This window comes from Symphalangus syndactylus, chromosome 4 (genome assembly GCF_028878055.3).
Source record: "Symphalangus syndactylus isolate Jambi chromosome 4, NHGRI_mSymSyn1-v2.1_pri, whole genome shotgun sequence".
NCBI lineage: Eukaryota > Metazoa > Chordata > Mammalia > Primates > Hylobatidae > Symphalangus > Symphalangus syndactylus.
The window spans coordinates 88,336,272-88,354,467 of record NC_072426.2 but is presented as its reverse complement, the minus strand read 5'-3'; the positions used below and the strand labels follow the sequence as shown (position 1 = coordinate 88,354,467).

The 18,196-nt window shown below is 47.1% G+C and overlaps 1 protein-coding gene across 4 annotated transcripts in view; it reads right to left on the bottom strand.

Annotated features, from left to right (window-relative positions):
- The window catches only part of GRID1 (glutamate ionotropic receptor delta type subunit 1), a 782,044-nt gene that overhangs the window by 7,821 nt on the left and 756,027 nt on the right, over positions 1-18,196 (bottom strand). For 3 of the 4 annotated variants that reach the window (XM_055275485.2, XM_055275486.2, XM_063638137.1), the window contains 2 exons: positions 10,082-10,248; positions 3,603-3,843 (listed from right to left, as the gene is read on the bottom strand). In XM_055275485.2, the coding sequence (XP_055131460.1) occupies positions 3,603-3,843; positions 10,082-10,248 (408 nt within the window). Of the gene's footprint in view, positions 1-3,251; positions 3,343-3,602; positions 3,844-10,081; positions 10,249-18,196 lie in introns of all 4 variants that reach the window. The other variant, XM_063638138.1, reaches the window with a different exon arrangement.

The window sequence follows — 18,196 nt, the reverse complement described above, 5'->3', positions numbered from 1 at the left end:
TCATGAATATTTTATTCTCAGAGCAATGGCTCCACATCACCCATAAATCTAGCGAGTGGCTCTTTACTGCATCCACGGAGCTTGGTGCATTCCCCTGCATTGGGTAACTACATAATCATCTGATTCCTTAGAAAAAAATATGAGCTGAAATCTACATGAATATTAAGGGGTTGAACACACATTACTACTCTTCTTCAAGTAGGTGTCTAAACTGTGACGACATCCTAGAGCAAGCCATTAAGCACAACTTGGGCTCCACCCAAAGACAGGTTTCTGGCTCTTAAGAAATACGGCCAATGCCTCAAAATGAAACATTCAAAGATTAACCAGACACTCTCACCTAATTGCAAATGCTGCCCCATAAAACACGGGCAACCAGTAGCACAAAGTAGTTCTGGATTAAATACCATCATGATTTTTTGAAGGTTTTAAGAATATGCTTCTAAAAGACTGTTGTTTTGAGCCCTTTCCTGGTTCCTATTCCCGGCATGATAAAGTCAAAACCTCTCAGTCTGGCATTTAAGTCCTTCGGCGCAGGCCCCGTATCCCTCCCTAGCCTCCCCTGCTAGCATCTCCTTCCTCATGTTGACACTTCAGCCCTTGAGCTCCAGGAGGTATGATGACTTTGTTCACCTCCACGCTGTTCACCCTGCCCAAAATGCAACTTCCTATCTCATATTTAGTACCAGGATTTGTATCAATGCTTCAAAGCTCAGTTCTAACAGCTCTGAGCCCAAGTAGTCTTCAATAACCAGCACCCCTAACCCCTCTGACCCCACCATGCCCTGGCTGGGCTGGATGCCCTTGGCACTTTTGTGATACCTGCTGATCACTGCAGGACAGCCTGCTCAATGAGTGGAGACTGCTGGGCCCAGCTCTCTGCCACATCTGTGCATGAGGAGGTAAGCTCCCTGAAGGCAGGGGCCAGGTCTCTACAGGCAGGCTTATTAAAGGAAGAAAGGGAGAGAGGGAAGAAGGAAGGGAGACATTGCATTTGAAATTTGGAAACCCATAAAAATACAAGAAAGATGGAACATTTCCATGCAACCCTTCTTAGCAACACCAGAAGGGGTTGGAGGACAGGCAGCTGCTGTGCTTTTCCAACCTGCCTCTCTCCATGTGTCCTCATTCCTATCTGGAAGCAGGTTGGCAACAGGGGCAGGAAGTCCCACATTCTGGAAGCAGGGCTAATGTATTCATCATTTCATAACTGAGATCCTGGACTTATGCAGAAGCCAGAACAAAAGGTAGGATGTTTTACCGGCAAGAAAGGAGCTGTTCCTCACAGCTAGGTTATCCCTTGGTCTCCTGGTCTCTCCATTTTTTTCTCTTTTCTTTTCTGTCTTCCTATCTATGTCTCTTTAACAATCACCAGTCTCTCTCTCTGTCTCTCTCATACACATAGACCACAACAATTAACTGTGGGTGGTCCAGGCTGAAATTGTCCAAACTGTCACTAAACTAGGCATTGTGAAGGGACAAAGCTAAAAGCAGACAATGACTTCCCATCCAAAGGACAAGCTCTCCCTGCATGTGGCTCACAGATGGTAAGCTAGAGGCTGGGGCTGAGCCTGAACCTGTGTCTCCAGGCCCCCACCCTTGCCCACAGCTGCCCAGGAAGACAAATTCCTGACAGTGCAATTTTCATCCACCTGGAGACCCTCCCCTGCTCCCCTGACACAAGGGGCCTTTGCACAGAGGAAACCAGGCTGAAGACTTAGGGAAAACAAGCAAAACCCAAAACAAACAACACGGAGCGGGAGCAACGTGGGCCAATTTGGGGGCCTGGTCTTTCCCATCCTTCTCATCCTTCTTGGTTCTACTGGGGGTGGCTTTGGGGCCACCCCACCATAGTTGCCCACTGATGCTTCTGTGCATAGAGACCTAGGTGGTGACAAGCAGGTGAAGGGTGCACACTGGTCATGGCGTGGAGGGGCTGACATGATGAGGAGAGGTAGATATGTGTAGTCTTTCCTTACAACTGCTCGTCAGAATAATTCACTGTCCCTCCCACTGACTTCTTTATACAAAATTTTCCAGTAGCCAAAGAAGTTTGGGACAGAACCATCAACTGTTCCTTTCAGGGCCTTTTCCTCAAAGGTCTGTCTTCCTTCCCTTCTGAGCTCCAGGGGTGATAGGACAGCCACTGAGGCTGCAGCTGGCCCCAGCTTCACATTCCCTTACGTAGAGATACACAGAAGGCCGGAGAGGACGACGGATGTCCCCGAACATTGCAGATGTACTAAGTTAAGCAGTGTCCTCCTTCCAGGGAAGAGACAGCATAAGGACAGAGAGCTCACTACCTGGTATAATGCAGAGTCCTGTAAAGGAGCGAGGGACGCCCACCCCTGTCCTCACCCCTGACCTGCCAGGAATGCCCTTATGGACCAAGAATGGAGGGTGCAATGTGGCCAGACACCCAGGCCACAGACATGGTGAACCCAGCCTTCCTGTCCAGAGGTGCCAAATCCCTTCCCGAAATCAGTCTGAGAAGGAGCCCGCCAGCTCTTACCTCCTCCTGGCTGTTTTTCTTTCCTGCCCCAGTTTATTTTTTGTGCCCCTTGGACCTCCTACCTCTGAAACCATTTAATGAACTGCTCGGTACTATCTGAGCCTCCAATAAAAACAAAAACAGGCAAAAAACAAAAACAAAACGGAAGTGCTTTTGGGTTTGATGCAGGTTGCTTTACCACTTCCTGTTTGAGGTTTATATCCATTTGCACCCACAGAGTCTCTAAACAGAGCTGTGGTTCTAGACATAACTGAGGTCTATGTGGCAGAGAGTGACAGCTCCACGGATGGTGTGGCTGGGCATGTGGAGTTTCTGCTGGCAAAGCATCACCACCAAATGACACTCCTTTCCACCCTCCCTTAGGGCAAAGGTCTCCGGGGGACCTTGGTGAAGGCTTTATTTCAGAAAAAAAAAAAAAAAAAAAAATTAAAAAAAAAAAGAGCTTGCAGAACACAATCCCAGTAAGAAGGAATTGTGGAGGGGCAGAATCAGCTTGCAGTTGGCACACACGGGGAGGGATGTGTGCCCAGAACTCGGAGTGTGGACAAAGCTAGTGTCCCCCCGGGCTGGGTGCACCCAGGAGGGACAGGGGCAAGGCTGGGCCCTACAAGGAGGAGGAATATAGGGAGAAAGGAGTGCTGGGAGGGACAGGGATCCCCTGATGCTCTGGAAGAGCAGCGCCCTGTGTCCCTTGGTGAGAAGTCAAAGAGAATCAGGAAGGAATGGGCTCCTCTCTTACCCTACAGGTGGTCTCTCCAGGTCAGGGTGGAGGCACATGGGCGGGGCAGGGTAGGGAAGGGCTCTCTGGCGCTGCCCACGCTGTACCTGCTCTATAGATAAATACAGGACTTTAGTGGCTAAGGCTGGCACCGTAGCACTTTGTTCAAGCATGAAAACATCCCCTACATTTCTTCTCTAGTTTTAAAAACAAAATAAAACAATAACAAAATCCCCCAATATAAAACACTGCTGTCTCCAGACAAGATGACTCAGGTAAATACTAACTAGAAACAACCTGCCCTCCCAATGGCCCAGTGTGACACTCCTGCCTCTAGGCTGTGAAAGGGAGGGCAGGCCCCAGGGTGCTGACCTCCTTGGGGGTCTCCTGGTGGCACCGGTTGCTGTTCCACCACAACTCCAGGGCAGCCACCAGGCAGGCCAGGAGCAGGCCAATGGCCAGGATGCAGAAGACCCCGGCGAAGCTGTGCAGCTTGAGGGATTTGCCATCGGCCTGGGCGCTGGCATGGCTGGTGAGGTCACAGCGGCCCATGTGCGGCCACCACTTCTGCTTCAGCACATCCAGGTCCCCTGTGTCCTGCAGCTCCAGGATCCTGAAAGACACAATCAAGGTGAGCTATAGCCACTGACCTCATCAACTCAGCCACGGGGGCCCTGGCCCCTGCCCCACCATGCTGGCCCCACCACAGACAACACTAAGCCATCCTAGCAGCTTTCTGCCTTAGCTCTTCTCTTCCCAGTCTACTCTCCACACTGCAGGTAAAGTGTTATTCCCAAAACGCACATTAGGTTTTGTCACTCCCCTCCCCAACAGCCCCCCTGCCCTCTCCCACCCTATCCCATTGCCCAAGGATAAAGTCTAACAGCAAATCACATAAGGCCCATCACATGGATTCTGTGGCAAGAGCTCAAGATAAAACCGGGAAATACAGAAATGAAAGAGGCAAACATTTAGGTTGTGGATTTAGGATATTTCTGATTATGAAAATGCTTTCTTTTGAGCTTTCATTACTATATCCTAAGTCTCTCCCACTGGGATTCACCAAATTATTCATACAATCATTTGATTTGAAGACCTTCTGTGCTTTGCCTAGTATGATGTTCAGCACTACTGAGCTTATGGTCTAGAGATACAATCACTGACCCTAAAAAAATTAGCTCAATCAAAGTGCAGGCAGAGCTGTGATAAAAAAAAAAAAATGAATCAAAGTAGAGGTTCTAGGAAACACCACATGGTGGGTGGTGTCCACTGGAGGATTGGAGAAATCCTCACTGAGGAGCCAACATGTAAGGGGAAGCTTGAAGGATGACTAATCATAAAACAGCTCACATGGGTCTAGCATGTTCTAGTGCCAAGGAGTATCCTCCATGCTTGGCAAATAGTGTTGAATCCTCATTTGCATGCTAGTCCTTTGAGATGGTTATTCCTATTTTCCCATTTTACAGAGAAGGAAATCAAGGCACGGAGAGGTGAAATGTCTTGCCAAAAGTCATTATGAGGCTGCCAGGGTTGGCTTTCAACTTGGGGGAGGAAGAAACTTCCTAAGACTAAAACCCCATGTGAAAGTCATGTCTGGGGTAGCACTTAGCACATTTAAGAAGCCGAAAAATGGCCAGTGAGGCTATTGGGTGGTATGGGAGCAGGTATCAGGTGAGGACAGGGAAGAAGGCAGAGCCCAGAACACGGGCTCTGAGTGGGCATGAGAGGCAGTTTTGATTTCATCATGTGTGCAATGGTGGGACAACCCATGCTGCTTCTATACTCCCCATTGTGGTTTTCCTTGGTTGTGGTATTTTGTCTGTAACCCAGGAGTCTTAACAGAGAGCCAGTGGTAGCTGGCAGCACCCAGACCCCAAACACCCAAGCTTTCCACTGGGGAGTGGAGCTCTTTAAGCCTGATCCATGGTGATATATTCGACTGATAACATCAGCAGAGGTCCCTCTGAGTTCTCTGGGTGTGTGTCGTTAGAGAGCAACAGTTGTTTATAGCCGGGAAAAATTCACTGCCCACTGGACAGTTGTGTGATCTCTACCCTGGACCTGCATTCCAGGTCAGCTGTGACCACAGACTTGAGGCCTTTCTCAATTCCCACACGTGGGCTTGTGTCTGGTGGAGACAAGAGCCACAACCCTGAGGGGGTCCCAAGATGTGTCAGCATCATGGGCCCAGTATAACATGGCCTTTTGATGGCTGGGAATGGCCTGGCTCAGTGCAAAGATTGGCTTTGGAGGCACCAGACCTCACCTGGACGAGGGACTTGTCCCTACTAAAGCTCAGTGTTCTCATCTTTGCAACATAAACTGTTGACCCCCACTTAGATGAGCAGATCCTTCAGGACAGGAGCCGTGGGTTACTCTGTTTTCCCTGAGCAAGCACAGTGGCTGGCACCACTAAGGCTATCGGTAGATGTCTGTTGTGTCAATAAATGTATGAATGTACTAATGAGTAATGAAAACTTGACTAAGATGGCTGTGGTTAGATATTGATATAATGTCCATTAAGTGCTTAGGGCACTGATCAGCATGTAAGACACAGAATGTGGCTGTGCATTCAGGGACTTAGTTGTTAAGATACATGTGCATTTATATGGTTTGGGGTCATGCTTAGATTGCCCCAGAGCACTACGGACTTCTCTCATGGCACACCACATGGTGAACTGGACAGCCACAGTGTTGCACCACCTCATATGGATCATGTCGGGACAACTCCGTGGCTGCATGTCTGCCTGTTCACTGGCTTTAATAAGTCTCTGCTGGTAGGGGTGAGGAGGCTGAACCTCCTGGCAGTTGCAGGAACCTCAGGGACAGATAGGCAGGACTTCAGGGCCTTTGAGGAGGTCAGCAATTGAAGAACTAGCTAGCTATGGATAGACAGTAGAGCTTCGTGTTCATGGATATCCATTCAAATCCAGGCTTGGAGCTTCTCAAATTTAGCTCTCTCATCACTAAAGCCTGAGGTTATAATAAATGTACCTACCTCACAGGATATTGCAACAAAATGAGAAGAGGGAACACATACAGACCGTTAGCTCGAGATCCAGCCAGTAATCAGAGCTCCATAAAAGCTGGTTAGTAGTTGTCAGCCTGATGGCCACATTGACCAGTAGCCTTATCCTGCCAGCACTGACATGAGCGACCTTTTATAGAGAACACAGTAGGAGCTGATCATTTTACACTGTTTGAACCCTCATAACAGCCTGCGAAGTGGTTCTTATTATGTCTATTTTACGTCTCAAAGACCTAAAGCTTAGAATCTAGATGACTTGCCCACTGTTGTAATTAGAAAGTGGTGATGCTGCTCATCAGAGCTGGGTCATTCTGACCCAGGAGGCCATGCTCTTTCCAGAACAGCAGGCTGTTCTCCCGGGGCCAGCTTCTGGCCTAGGGGACGGTGAGGCTCTGGCCAGATGGTGCTCGTGGGGTCAGATCCCTACTCCTCCACTCATTAGGCAGATCCTGTGCAATGTCAGGCAAGTTGCTTAATTTTGCTGACCTTCTCTTCTTCCTGCTCCCTACAATTGTATGCATTTTTTATACCCAATCTTATCCCAGAATGATAGTAAGGCAATTTATAGGAAAGCATAATATAAAACAAAAAACCTAAACAAACAAAAAGGAAATTGAAGTATGGAAGGGACAGAGGAAAGATAAAACAAGTCACGGGTACAAAATGACTTTGAGAATGAGGCTAAACTAATGCACACCATAATAATCCATACTCCTGCTTACGAGGAAGCCAGAGGGATAATAGCCACTTCCTGAAGCCAGCTGTTCTATTTTCCAGACAGATATAATTGCAGGTGCTTTTTTTTATTCAATAGCTGTGGAGCCTGCTACACAGTAGGTGCTCAATAAATGGCTATTAAGTTGCTAAACATTTATTGAATGCCCACTCTGCATGCTGTGGTCTGCAAGCCTGTTTATAGCACATAAGCCCTGCCACACACGCACATACATCTACATCCTCTCCTCTGCCAAAGCAAAGGAGTGTATCTTTATTGAAGGAAATAGTTTAGTTCCCAGGATGAAGGGAATGACAGTTACAGCAGTTCCACATAAGGCTGGGACCTATCATTTATACCAGAACCTGCTTTCTGCAAATGGCATGAGGCATTGCTCTCAGGACCTATCCCTTCATTCCTCTGAAGCATGCCCTAGCTAGAGGCAGCTCACAGTTCTGTAAGCACCATACAACAAAGCCCCTCCCCCCCCTTTTTTTTGAGAACAGGGTCTCGTTTTGTCGCCCAGGCTGGAGTGCAGTGACATGATCTCAGCTCACTGCAACCTCCACCTCCTGGGTTCAAGCAATTTTCATGCCTCAGCCTCCCAAGTAGCTGGGATTACAGATGTGTACCACCACATCCACCTAATTTTTTGCATTTTTAGTAGAGACAGGGTTTTGCTATGTTGGTCTGGCTGGTCTTGAACTCCTGGCCTCATGTGATCTGCCCGTCTCAGCCTCCCAAAGTGCTGGGAGCCACTGCACCCAGCCCAACAGAGCCTTTTAAAGAACCACTGGCATCAGTAAGTTGGCAACCTGAGGTCTGAGTGTCCCCACTCAAGGGACGATTCCAGCCCAGGAGGAATTATACCATACAGGAAGATGAGGAAACTGTGGGAGGCCAGCACAGGCCACTGGTGACATTTTCTTATAATCACAGAGCACACGCCTTCTGATGAAAGCAAATAGTAATCAATCACTACTTGCCAAAATGACATGGAAACTGGACTAGCCACATTTGATTATGGTGACTACTGGAGTCAGGAGAGCAGCCCGTGGGGTCTCTGTTGGGAGGTTTTTCACAGGGACCTCATGGTCAGTGAGTGAACACATAGTGGGCAGGCCTGTTGCAGAAAGCCTGGTCTCTGGAATCACACACCCCATGGTGGCCCTGGCCCTGGTCCTCTGAAGCCACACAAAGGACATCTCACTCCTGCCCCCAGCAAGGCTTACGATATTGGAGGTGGGCAGCCACACCCCTCCCCACTCATCTCCACCTTCTCCAGGTTGAGTATTCTCAGGTTCTGTTCTGACCTAATGGGAGCCCCCTCTGCTCTGACTCCATTCAGCAATCCAGCCAAGACCCGGGCTCCTGGACTAATGTCTGCTGCCTCTTCTCTCCAGTGTGTCAGTGTTCACTTCAGTAGACTCTCAGGTGCCATCTGAGCAGTGTGAGCACACGGGGACTCTAACCTTTCCTCGCTGGGGCCCCTGTGCTTCCATGAGCGCTGTCTTGGGACACATTAGCGGTCTTGGTGCTGCTGCTGTGTTGGCCCCATGGGCTCTCTTACCATCTGTTCTAGAGAGATGCTCAGAGGTTGATGGTCTGTGGAATCATCCTGAGCCTCCCATCTCGGAAAACCAACTGGTGCGAACCTCAAGAACACCAACGTGTTACAAATCCTGGAGAGAAGCCATTCTTTCTTCATGCATTTAATCTGAGCAATTGATAAATCACTACTCCTCCTTCCCTCTTGTCATCTCTCTCTGCTCCAGAGAGCAGAGGGAGGAACAGAATGTACACTTGATTAAATTTAAGGGAAAACCCAAAAGCCTCATTTACCTTAATTAGCCCTACTCTTTTCCTCAGTTTTGCAAAGAAGCCATTGAATGGACTAGTTGCAGGCCCTCCTCCTCAGCCTTCCCTTGATGGGGCTGAGGCCCAGGTACTCATGAGCAGAAGGGCACAATCTGGACATCTAGAGTGTGAGAGAAGGGAGGTTGTGGGGCTTGGAGATCCAGCAGCCACATGGGCATAGCACTAGGGCTCAGGAGACCTGGATTCTACTCCCAGCTCTGCTGGCAGCTGGCTCAGCAACCCAGATATCCTAGTTACCCTCTGAACTGCAGGATGTTAAAGAAATGGTTTATAAGGACTCTCACGTCTCCAAATAGAAGTTCCTTAGTACTGAAATTTATGCATTAATCAGTCAATGAGTGTTGCCCCTGAGCCTGGCACGATGCCAGCCTTTTCATTCAGATGCTTCTGCCTCATTTTGGATTTGGGTGGACTCTGGCAGAGCCTGCCCCAGGGCTTCCGCACTAGGCTCTGCAGATTCATCCCTTCACCCAGCAAAATGCCCTTCACAGATGTGTGCAGGAAGATGGCCCAAGGCTTTGACACCTTGGGGACAGAAGCCCCTGTTCGCAGGCTGACTACTAGACAAAGGCCACTGAACTACCCATGCCCTACCTCCAGCCTTTCTGGCTAAGGCCACATCCCTTCCTTGCCCCAGCAGACAGCATCTTCTTAGACCAGGAAACTTCTGCCCCACAATCAGAGGCCCCATCCAGCCACGTGCAAATAAATATGGAGACATTCTGCTTCTCTGACCCTACTTTTTAAAAGTTTCCACATTGACTACTGCCACATTACAGGTACACTTCTCTTTAAAAGTGATTAGTAGGCCCTTATCAGATCCTGCTAATTATTCATTTTTCTGGCTAACTCCTCCTCATTCTTCCAGCCTCAGGTGTCCCCTCCTCTGGGAAGTTCTCCCAGATATCCTAGGTCTGGTGAGATGCCCTTTTCTCCCCACCTCTACCCTAGCATGCTGAAGATGTCCTTGCCATGTGCTAATATGCCCTGGGCTGGCATTACCTGCTCACATCAGAGATCCCAGAGACTCTGAGCCTTCCTGGCAGGGACCATATACTTCCACAGGGTCTGAGGGTAGGGGAAGAGGAAGCAGTGGGACATAGTAGGTGCTTAGGAAAATGTGATGAACAAAGATGTTTGCATTGGCTCTTATTTTCTAAGAGGTTATTCTCCTACCCTCGACCACTAGAGTCCCGAGGCAGCAGTAGTCACCTCACTGTCCGAGCCTACCTCTGGGAGAAGAGGTCCCTGTAGGGGCTGCCATGCTGCAGGGCGATCCCGTAACCCTTGCTGCTGATGCTGTTGCCGATGACAGTCACCGAGCAGTCGTCGTCCGTCAGGGCTGCGTATTCCACCATGGCCACATCCCACAGGAAGGCGTAGTTCCCCTTCTTTGCCTGAAAGATCAAAATTACCATGAATTCAGGCAGACCTGTCCAGCTGTGTCAGCTTTGATTGGTGAGCCATCTTGATGGTGGGATTTGAGGGACCCATCCTCAATGGTTTTCCTATCCACCAGACAGCACAGCAACTCTGCTACTGTTTTCTGGTCTACAAATGCCAGCATTGGTTGAGGCGACTCACTTTGACTAGACATAAAAGGTGTGCAGGCCAGCCACAAAACATCTCATGGAGAGGGGAAGGGCAGAGGAGCTAGAGGTGGGCTCTAAGACGAGCTTCCAGGTCACAATGCCATGGGCCTATGTCTCAGATTAGAGGTCTCAGCCTTGGAGAGCACAGAAAATCTAGTGCCAGGTGACTGAGATTCTCAGATCAGAAATGTTGGGGAGCAAAACAGTTGGGGATGAGGAATAGGGGAGAATAGAACCGTGTCAGATCTTACCCACTGATATTTCTACTTAGAACTTGTCTGAGCTCTACTTAGGGTGAATGTGGAAAACAGCCCTGAATTCAGTGCCCCGGAGTAACGGTGACTTAATATCAAGCACAAGCACATGTCTAGAGCCCCCTGTGCATGAGAAAAAATCCATTAGGGACAGGGCTTGACTGTTATGGTGCCATGCCAGGCTTCTGCCACTTGTCTTTTACTTCCCACACATGAAGGTATGCACATGCCTGCACACACCCCTACACATGCACATACATGCCTGCCCACAAACACACCTGTGCACATGCACATACATGTGTAGTACACACACATATATGCACCCATAAATATGTGTGCACATATGCATGCGCACACTCACATGCATGTATGTTTGTACACATACATGTAAACATATATATGCACACATAGGTGCAGGTTTCTGGTGTCACTATCTCCACATCAGTGCAGTGGTGGCAGATTCTTCCATCAGGAATTTGCCTGCAGCGACAGCTAAAGCCCTACTCTGTCACACTCATCCACAGCAGAGGTTCTCTTCTATCCTGAACCACAATTCTAACTTTGCCTGGAGTTTGGGCACTCGGAGGGAATGCAAGCTGCTTTACTTTCTGGAAGGAGATGCAAACCCGACACTGTCACTTGGCCATCTTAAAACAAAGTAGAATGTTCTTAATGCAGCAAAGTGCCTGCCTTTAGTGCTATAGTGAGCACACAGACACCCCTTTGCCGCTTCTTTCCTTTTTACCATGGCTCGCACTAGATGATGGGGGGCCTCATTATGGGCTTAGTGACAGCACTGAAACATCACAGACAATAATAGGCCATGCTAGCAAGCTACAGGCTTCTTGGCATTGTTGAGGGCATTGTCCCTGGCTCCTGCCTTTGTTCAGTTGAGTCTTCATGTCCACTGAGACTTTCCAAAGAGTGTCATAGCTACTTAGAAGAAGTTAGTCAAGATTTTATTTCTTTCAAGACCCCAAGTGCCCATGGCCCAAGACGGCTTATTTCCTTGTCAGAAGTTCTCCATTAGAAGGATTTGTGGGCAGAGTGTGACCTCCTGCAGTGGGAAGAGCCTGTTCCCAGACATTCAGACAATTTTGCCCAATGACCTCGTAAGAAATGACACACACCTGTGCCACTCATTGACTTTCACCTCAGGGAGCAATCCAAATATTACACCAAGGCCTCAGTCCTCAACCAATCCAATTTCAGAAGTCCTAAAGGACTTTGACCCAGGTTGCAAAATTACACACATCTCTCTCCTTCCTTGTAGGAAGATAACAGTCCTACGAATTTTTCCTGCTGGCAAACAAGTTTTCTCACAAAAAGATAGACATTTTCAACCTCTTAGTAACCAAGTTTCTCAGCAAAATGTTGACTTATGACCTAATATTTGGCTTCAGTCAGACTTTAGAGCATTTCACATCCATGCTTGCAATTCAACATGAAAATCAGACATCGCTATTTGTGCGATTTCAAAAGGGTATGTCACGTTGAGGGAAAAATTAAGATCAGGTTTGTTTCTACATTTCAAGTAATGCTCCAAGAATGAAAACAAAATATGCTGGCTTAGAGAGAATGGAAAGGGACTCCAAGGAAAGCCTGATGTGGCCACTCTAACGGGGCACTTGGCTTCCTTCAAGCCATTTTGGCATTTGTGACTCACTTTGGGCTCAGGGACAGGTGAGCACAGATGCATGAAAGCACCCACATTTATAGTCCTGCTGGCCTAAGCTGAGAAAGAGGGAACATCCAGAAGGGATGCTGGCAATGGCTCAGCCTCAAACCCCTGCTAACCAGGAAGGAAGTCCAGAGGAGACAGTAGGAGCTGCCTTCTGGACCTACTGAACACTGCATCTCCCCATTTGCCTATTTGTAAACAGGGACTAAGTTCATCATTATATTTCTTTTTTCTTTTCTTTAAAAAAATATAGACAGTCTTGCTATGTTGCCCAGGCTGAACTTGAACTCCTGGGCTCAAGCAATCGTCCTGCTTCAGCATCTTGAGTTGCTGGGACTACAGGATCACGCCACTATGCCAGGCCGCCAATATATTTCTTGTGTCTGCTTGAGGAAGCGTGTGGCTGGATCCCGAATCTGCCTGAAAATGCCAAAGCAGGAGCACCTGGAGAGGGTGCTATCCCACATTTTGTGATGGGAGCTGGAGGTAGGCTCCAGGATGAGCTTTCTCATCATGGCATGGGCTTATGTCTCAGATCGGGGGGCTCACCTTCGGAGAGGGCAGAAAATCTAATGCCAGGGGATTGCAATTCTACAGAAATGTAGGGGAGTATAACAGTGTGGAGATGAGAAAGAGGGGAGGATGGACTGTGGTAAATCTAACCCATTTGATATTTCTACTTAGAACTTGACTGAGCCCTGCTTAAGGGGAACACAGGAAATGGCCTTGACTTCAGTGCCTCCAAGAACTGGTAGCAATATCCAGCACAAGTACATGCCTAGAGCTCCCTGTGCATGGGGAAGAACCCTTTATGACAGGACCCTGACAGGGCCAAATCAGAAGCTCCAATGGTGGCAGGACAGGCCAGATTCTAGCTCTGTCCTTAGGAAATACCCTCCATTCCTAAATGTCGTCTTCACTTCCTTGGCATCCTAGAGCTTTCTCAGCCTTTCTCTTTCAACTCCATGCTGAGTAAAAGGCAGTGCTGAAGTCTTTCTTTGGGTCCCCAAGTTCATCTATTTCCAGGAGAACTTTCTAGACCTTGCAGACGTCTCCCCAGTTTCCAGTGTGTCACAGAGCCTGTCTGAGACATAAGGCTTCTTAGGTCTGACGATACTGTCAGGAACATTGCAGACGTCAGCTCAAAGAAGTTAAAATATCCCACCCATCATGGCCCTGTTGTCTTTATACAGACCCTCTTCTTGTTCCCTTGCAGAAGGAGCTCCATCCCGCCCCCACAAAAACTCTAAGCTTTGCTTCTTCCTTGTAGGGTCAGAATCAGTTTTCCACATGGCCCAAATAATGATGAATTCACCCCCTTATTCTGTGCTACTTATCCACAGGTCTGGCTTCCCCACTACGGGGCAGGGGGGACACCAAATATATCAAGCATCTGCCTCCAAGACAGCCAAGCATCTCCTCTCTTCCCTGCCCCTCCTTGTTGCAAGTTCACCCTCCTCCTTCCTTGAGTCTCAGCATTACCTCCAATCCCGCTCCTAGGTTCAGACCCCTCCTCTGTGGGTGCAACCTCTTATCTAGCCTCTAGTTCTATTAGGAAAGCATGTCTATCCCTTTCTTGCCTTGCTCCATCCCTTCACCTCCATTTCAGAGATCTCTCACATTAGGAGGCATTTGTCATTTCCTATTTATATTAACTCTTTTCTGTTGAGGATGTTTTTCAGGCTCTGGAAAGGACAGATCATCAGCAGGAATCTAGCTTCCTCTCAACCTTGTGCTGTGGTGTGGTGCTTGTAGAGGGAGGAGGGTGAACCCAGCCATCTCCTTGCAGATGTCCCAGAGTCCCTTGACCAAGTGTCACAACAGATCTTTTGATCTGCTATTTTTTGCCACTTCCTATTCAGACCAATTCCTTCTTCCTATATCTCCCAGTACTGTCTTGTCCCTACTTCCAGGTGGCTGTGGGGAGTTGAGGAGGGTAATGTCTGAGAACAGGCATGATAGGTGGTGAGCTGTTTGCAAATAGATTGTTGGCATTTATCTCATAATGCCTAAAAGATAAAAGGGATGCCACTGATTTGAGTTCTGCTATTAAAAGAAAACAAAAACAAACACTGTATTTCACCTTTCAATGGGTTAAATTACCTTTATCTGGTTTGGCCAGTCCATTTATAATATGAAATGCATTCTGAATTTCCAATCGCTGACTCACCATGGATCAATGCCTTAGCATAAGGCTGGTGGAAAGTTAGGCTGGAGACAAGGCTGTGGATACAGCCGAGCTTGCTCCAAGCCTTCAGCTCTCTGCAGAGCCTAGGTGGGCATAGACATCCAACACTCCAGGCCCTTTTGACCCCAGAGAGCCCTTCAGGACTAGTTACGGGGTCCTGGGACTCCAGCCCATGTTTCTTCCAGGAGCTATGAAATGTATTTGCAGATCATCCAAGAAAGTAGAGGTCTGAAAACTAATATGTGTAAGTGGTCAAATTACATTTCTAGCGCTTTTTTAAAAAATTGATAATATCTAGTGGTAAAGAAATTGTGAAAAAAATGTGCGTAATCCTTCATGGCTACTGGCACCACAAAATGATGCAACCCTTTGGAGAGTACTACAATAATACAGAACAGAAATGTTTAAAGCTGCTCATGTCTTCCACCTTTGCAAGTTGGGAATTTAACTGAAAAAGTAACCTAAATATATCTAAAATGCATGACAAATATTCTAAATTAAGAGTTAACTCTAAAGTAAAAATACGGTTTAAATATTTACTATTAGGGAAATAATAAATTATGATTCATAAATGTGATAGCATTTTATGTACCAGAGTAATATAAAGACTTTACAGAAACACTATGTATTTATATATATATACATATATATGAATACTTAAGGAAAGTGGCAGAAAATAATAGGATGAACAGATTATTATTGATAGATACAGTATTATTACTGTTGTGTGTACATGTGAAATGTAATATTCTAAAAGACGGATCATCACCTAATAGAATGGGATAAGTGATAATTTTCTAAACAAGTGGGTGAAAGTATTGTCTTTATTTAACCTTGTTTCACAGTTTGTTCTATCACGCATGTCACAGACAACTAATCCAATCTGCATCCCCTGTGTGCCCCTGGCTCCACTGGAGCAGGGCCCTGGCCCATCAACAGGACACAAAGGCCTGGGAGAGCTCTCAGACCTCTCCAGGACACTGGCTCCCTGATAATACCCAAGCACTTGGGAAAATCTTGACATTTTTGGCCTCTACTTCTAAACATTTTACTTCATTTCATTCTCCCCTTTTCCTAAAAGAAAAGCAAACAAACAAACATGGTCCAGACAAAAAAAGAATAGATTCAGGAACTTTAGGGAAAGGAGGAAGAATATATTGGCATGAGAAAAAGTCAAAAGCATGTGAGCATCCATCCCTGGGATGCCAGGACAACAGCAGCTAGAGAGATCACCCAACCGTGTCTCCCAGCAAACACCTTAGCAAACAGATTCCCTTCTCAGTCTACCTGCTGCCTGGGTTGTTGCAAAGGGAAAAAAACTGACATGGTGAGGGAGTCTGGCTCTAACACTTACAGCATCCTCCCTAACATTTAGGGGAATATGATTGGGCTCTATTTGCTGGAGGAAGGTTGGGCTTTATAAAAGAAGCCACAAGAGAGCTGATTGGATGACTTGCTTGTGTTCCATGACTTCACACTGGCAGTAAAATGAGATGGCATTGCCTTTTGTTGCTCCACTGATTCCACCCCTTTTGGAACTCACTTGGAGCACAACCTTTCAGAGGCATCAGCCTTTAAGGCAAGAACCTCATTACGCTATCCCATTCCATCCTAACTGCTTTGGAAAGGGACAAGCAATCTCACTGGTCCCCCAAATGAGAATGCTGGTGCTGCAAACATCAGTCAGAAATGCTATCTGAAAGGAGGCACAGAAGGAAGCCAGGCGCCTGTAGTGTCAGGTGCAGGGTAGCTGTGGGGCACCCACTGGGTACCAAGGCCTTCAGAAACCTGATCCCTTTTTTATCCATGTAATACTTCTCGAGGGCAGAAGATTCCACCCCATTTACAGACAAAAAGACTGAGGCTCCAAAAAATTAAATGACGTGTCCCAAACAAGCCTTAATTATGAACAGTGGAGCCATGTCAACGTGAGTTACATCTGGCTCCAAAGAAGTCTGTGCTGTCTCCTCTGCCCTGGTTAGACTTGTGAAGAATGGACTGGGGAAAATTCACCTACTGTCTTTGCTCTTGGACCACTTCCTAGGGAACATTGCTGGTGACAGACCACACCCAAATGGCAATGACTGTCTTTCCCTAGCTTTAGAAACAAAAGGGTTTCATGGAGTCACTGAAACCCTGGAAGAAGGGAGGACATGGGGTCTGCCCCTTCTCTGTACATCAGGGACTCTTTGGAAACCTGACACATTCTCGTGTACATTCACCATCCGTGCAGAGTGCATTTTGCCTCTGCTTGCAGCCACCATTTATCCTAACAAAGCAGAGTTCAGCCTTTTCAAGCATCCCAGGTCTTAGTTCCTATAGTCATGTTCATTCAATGGCAACACATTACCACATGCAGCCTGAACCCTGGCTACAGTGATACCTGTATTATGTATGCACCATGCCAAATTGTAAGATTCAACAGTAAAATCCCAGACCATCTGCAGAGAAAAAGACAATTTTGCAGTCGGCTGGTGGGAGTGTGGCTGGCATGATAATTCTGGAATGGCAATTTGGTGGGGAGAATTTAATGTTTTTAAAATGTGTACACGCAGTGATTCTACACCGTGGGATTTATCCTAAGGAATTATTCAATTTTCAGAAAATGTTTGCATAGAGATTTTTTCAGGGCAACACTGTTTAAACTAGTCAGAAGTTGGAAACAACTTAAATGCTCAATAATTGGAAATCAGCTAGGTGAATGATAGTATTAGATGGTGGAACATTATGTTACCATTAATATGGTGCTTTAAAAGAGCATTGATTGTTGAGGGAAATTTCTATGGGAAAAAAAAAGAGGCACCCCTGAGCTATGAACCAGCCTGGGTTACTGAGTCCAACTGTATGAGTTTAAATGCTAGCTCCATGCTTGCTGCCTGTGCTGACAAGTTGTTTAACATCTCTAAGTCACAGTTCCACTGGATAAACTGGTCCCTACTTCACAGAGTCCTGATGAGGATTAAATTCCTCAATGTGTGTGATGTGCTTAGGATCTTGCTTGACATATGGTAAATGCTAAATAAATAATAATCTATTTTATATTGTTTAGTGGAAAAAGAACCTGTTACACTAGAGTATTGACATTGTGACCGCCTCTTAAATTATTATGTAAAACTTTATGTTTGTGAAGAATCAAAAATAAGTGCCAAATACAAGCCATGGTCATCTTTGGGAGGTGCCATCATGGGTGGCTTTTGTTGGTTTTGAACATCTCTGTGTTGCCTATGTTTCCTGCAGCTCAGCAAGCCTCACCTTTTGTGACTATGGATATCGAGGCTCAGCCTCCTTCCTTGTGCACAGTGCAGCAGAAAAAGCAGGGTGCCCATTGTCACAGCCCAGCTCTCCAGTGACCCTACTGTCTCAGGGGCTAAGAATCGTTTCCTAAAAGGACGGTTGGGAGTGGGAAATTCCTGAAGGCAAAACACTGTACCTGGCACAGCATGAGGGCTCAACGCGAGTTCCGTTTCCTGCTCCTTCCTTCAGTTCCCAGATGGTCGGGAGATCCATCTGTCAGCTGTGATTGAAGCATTTTTCCTCCACCTACTCCCCTCCTGCCAGTCACTCCCCCACCTTCACCAACTCAGCAACACACTCTGTGTGAGTAAGCAGTGTGTGTGCATGAGTGTGTGC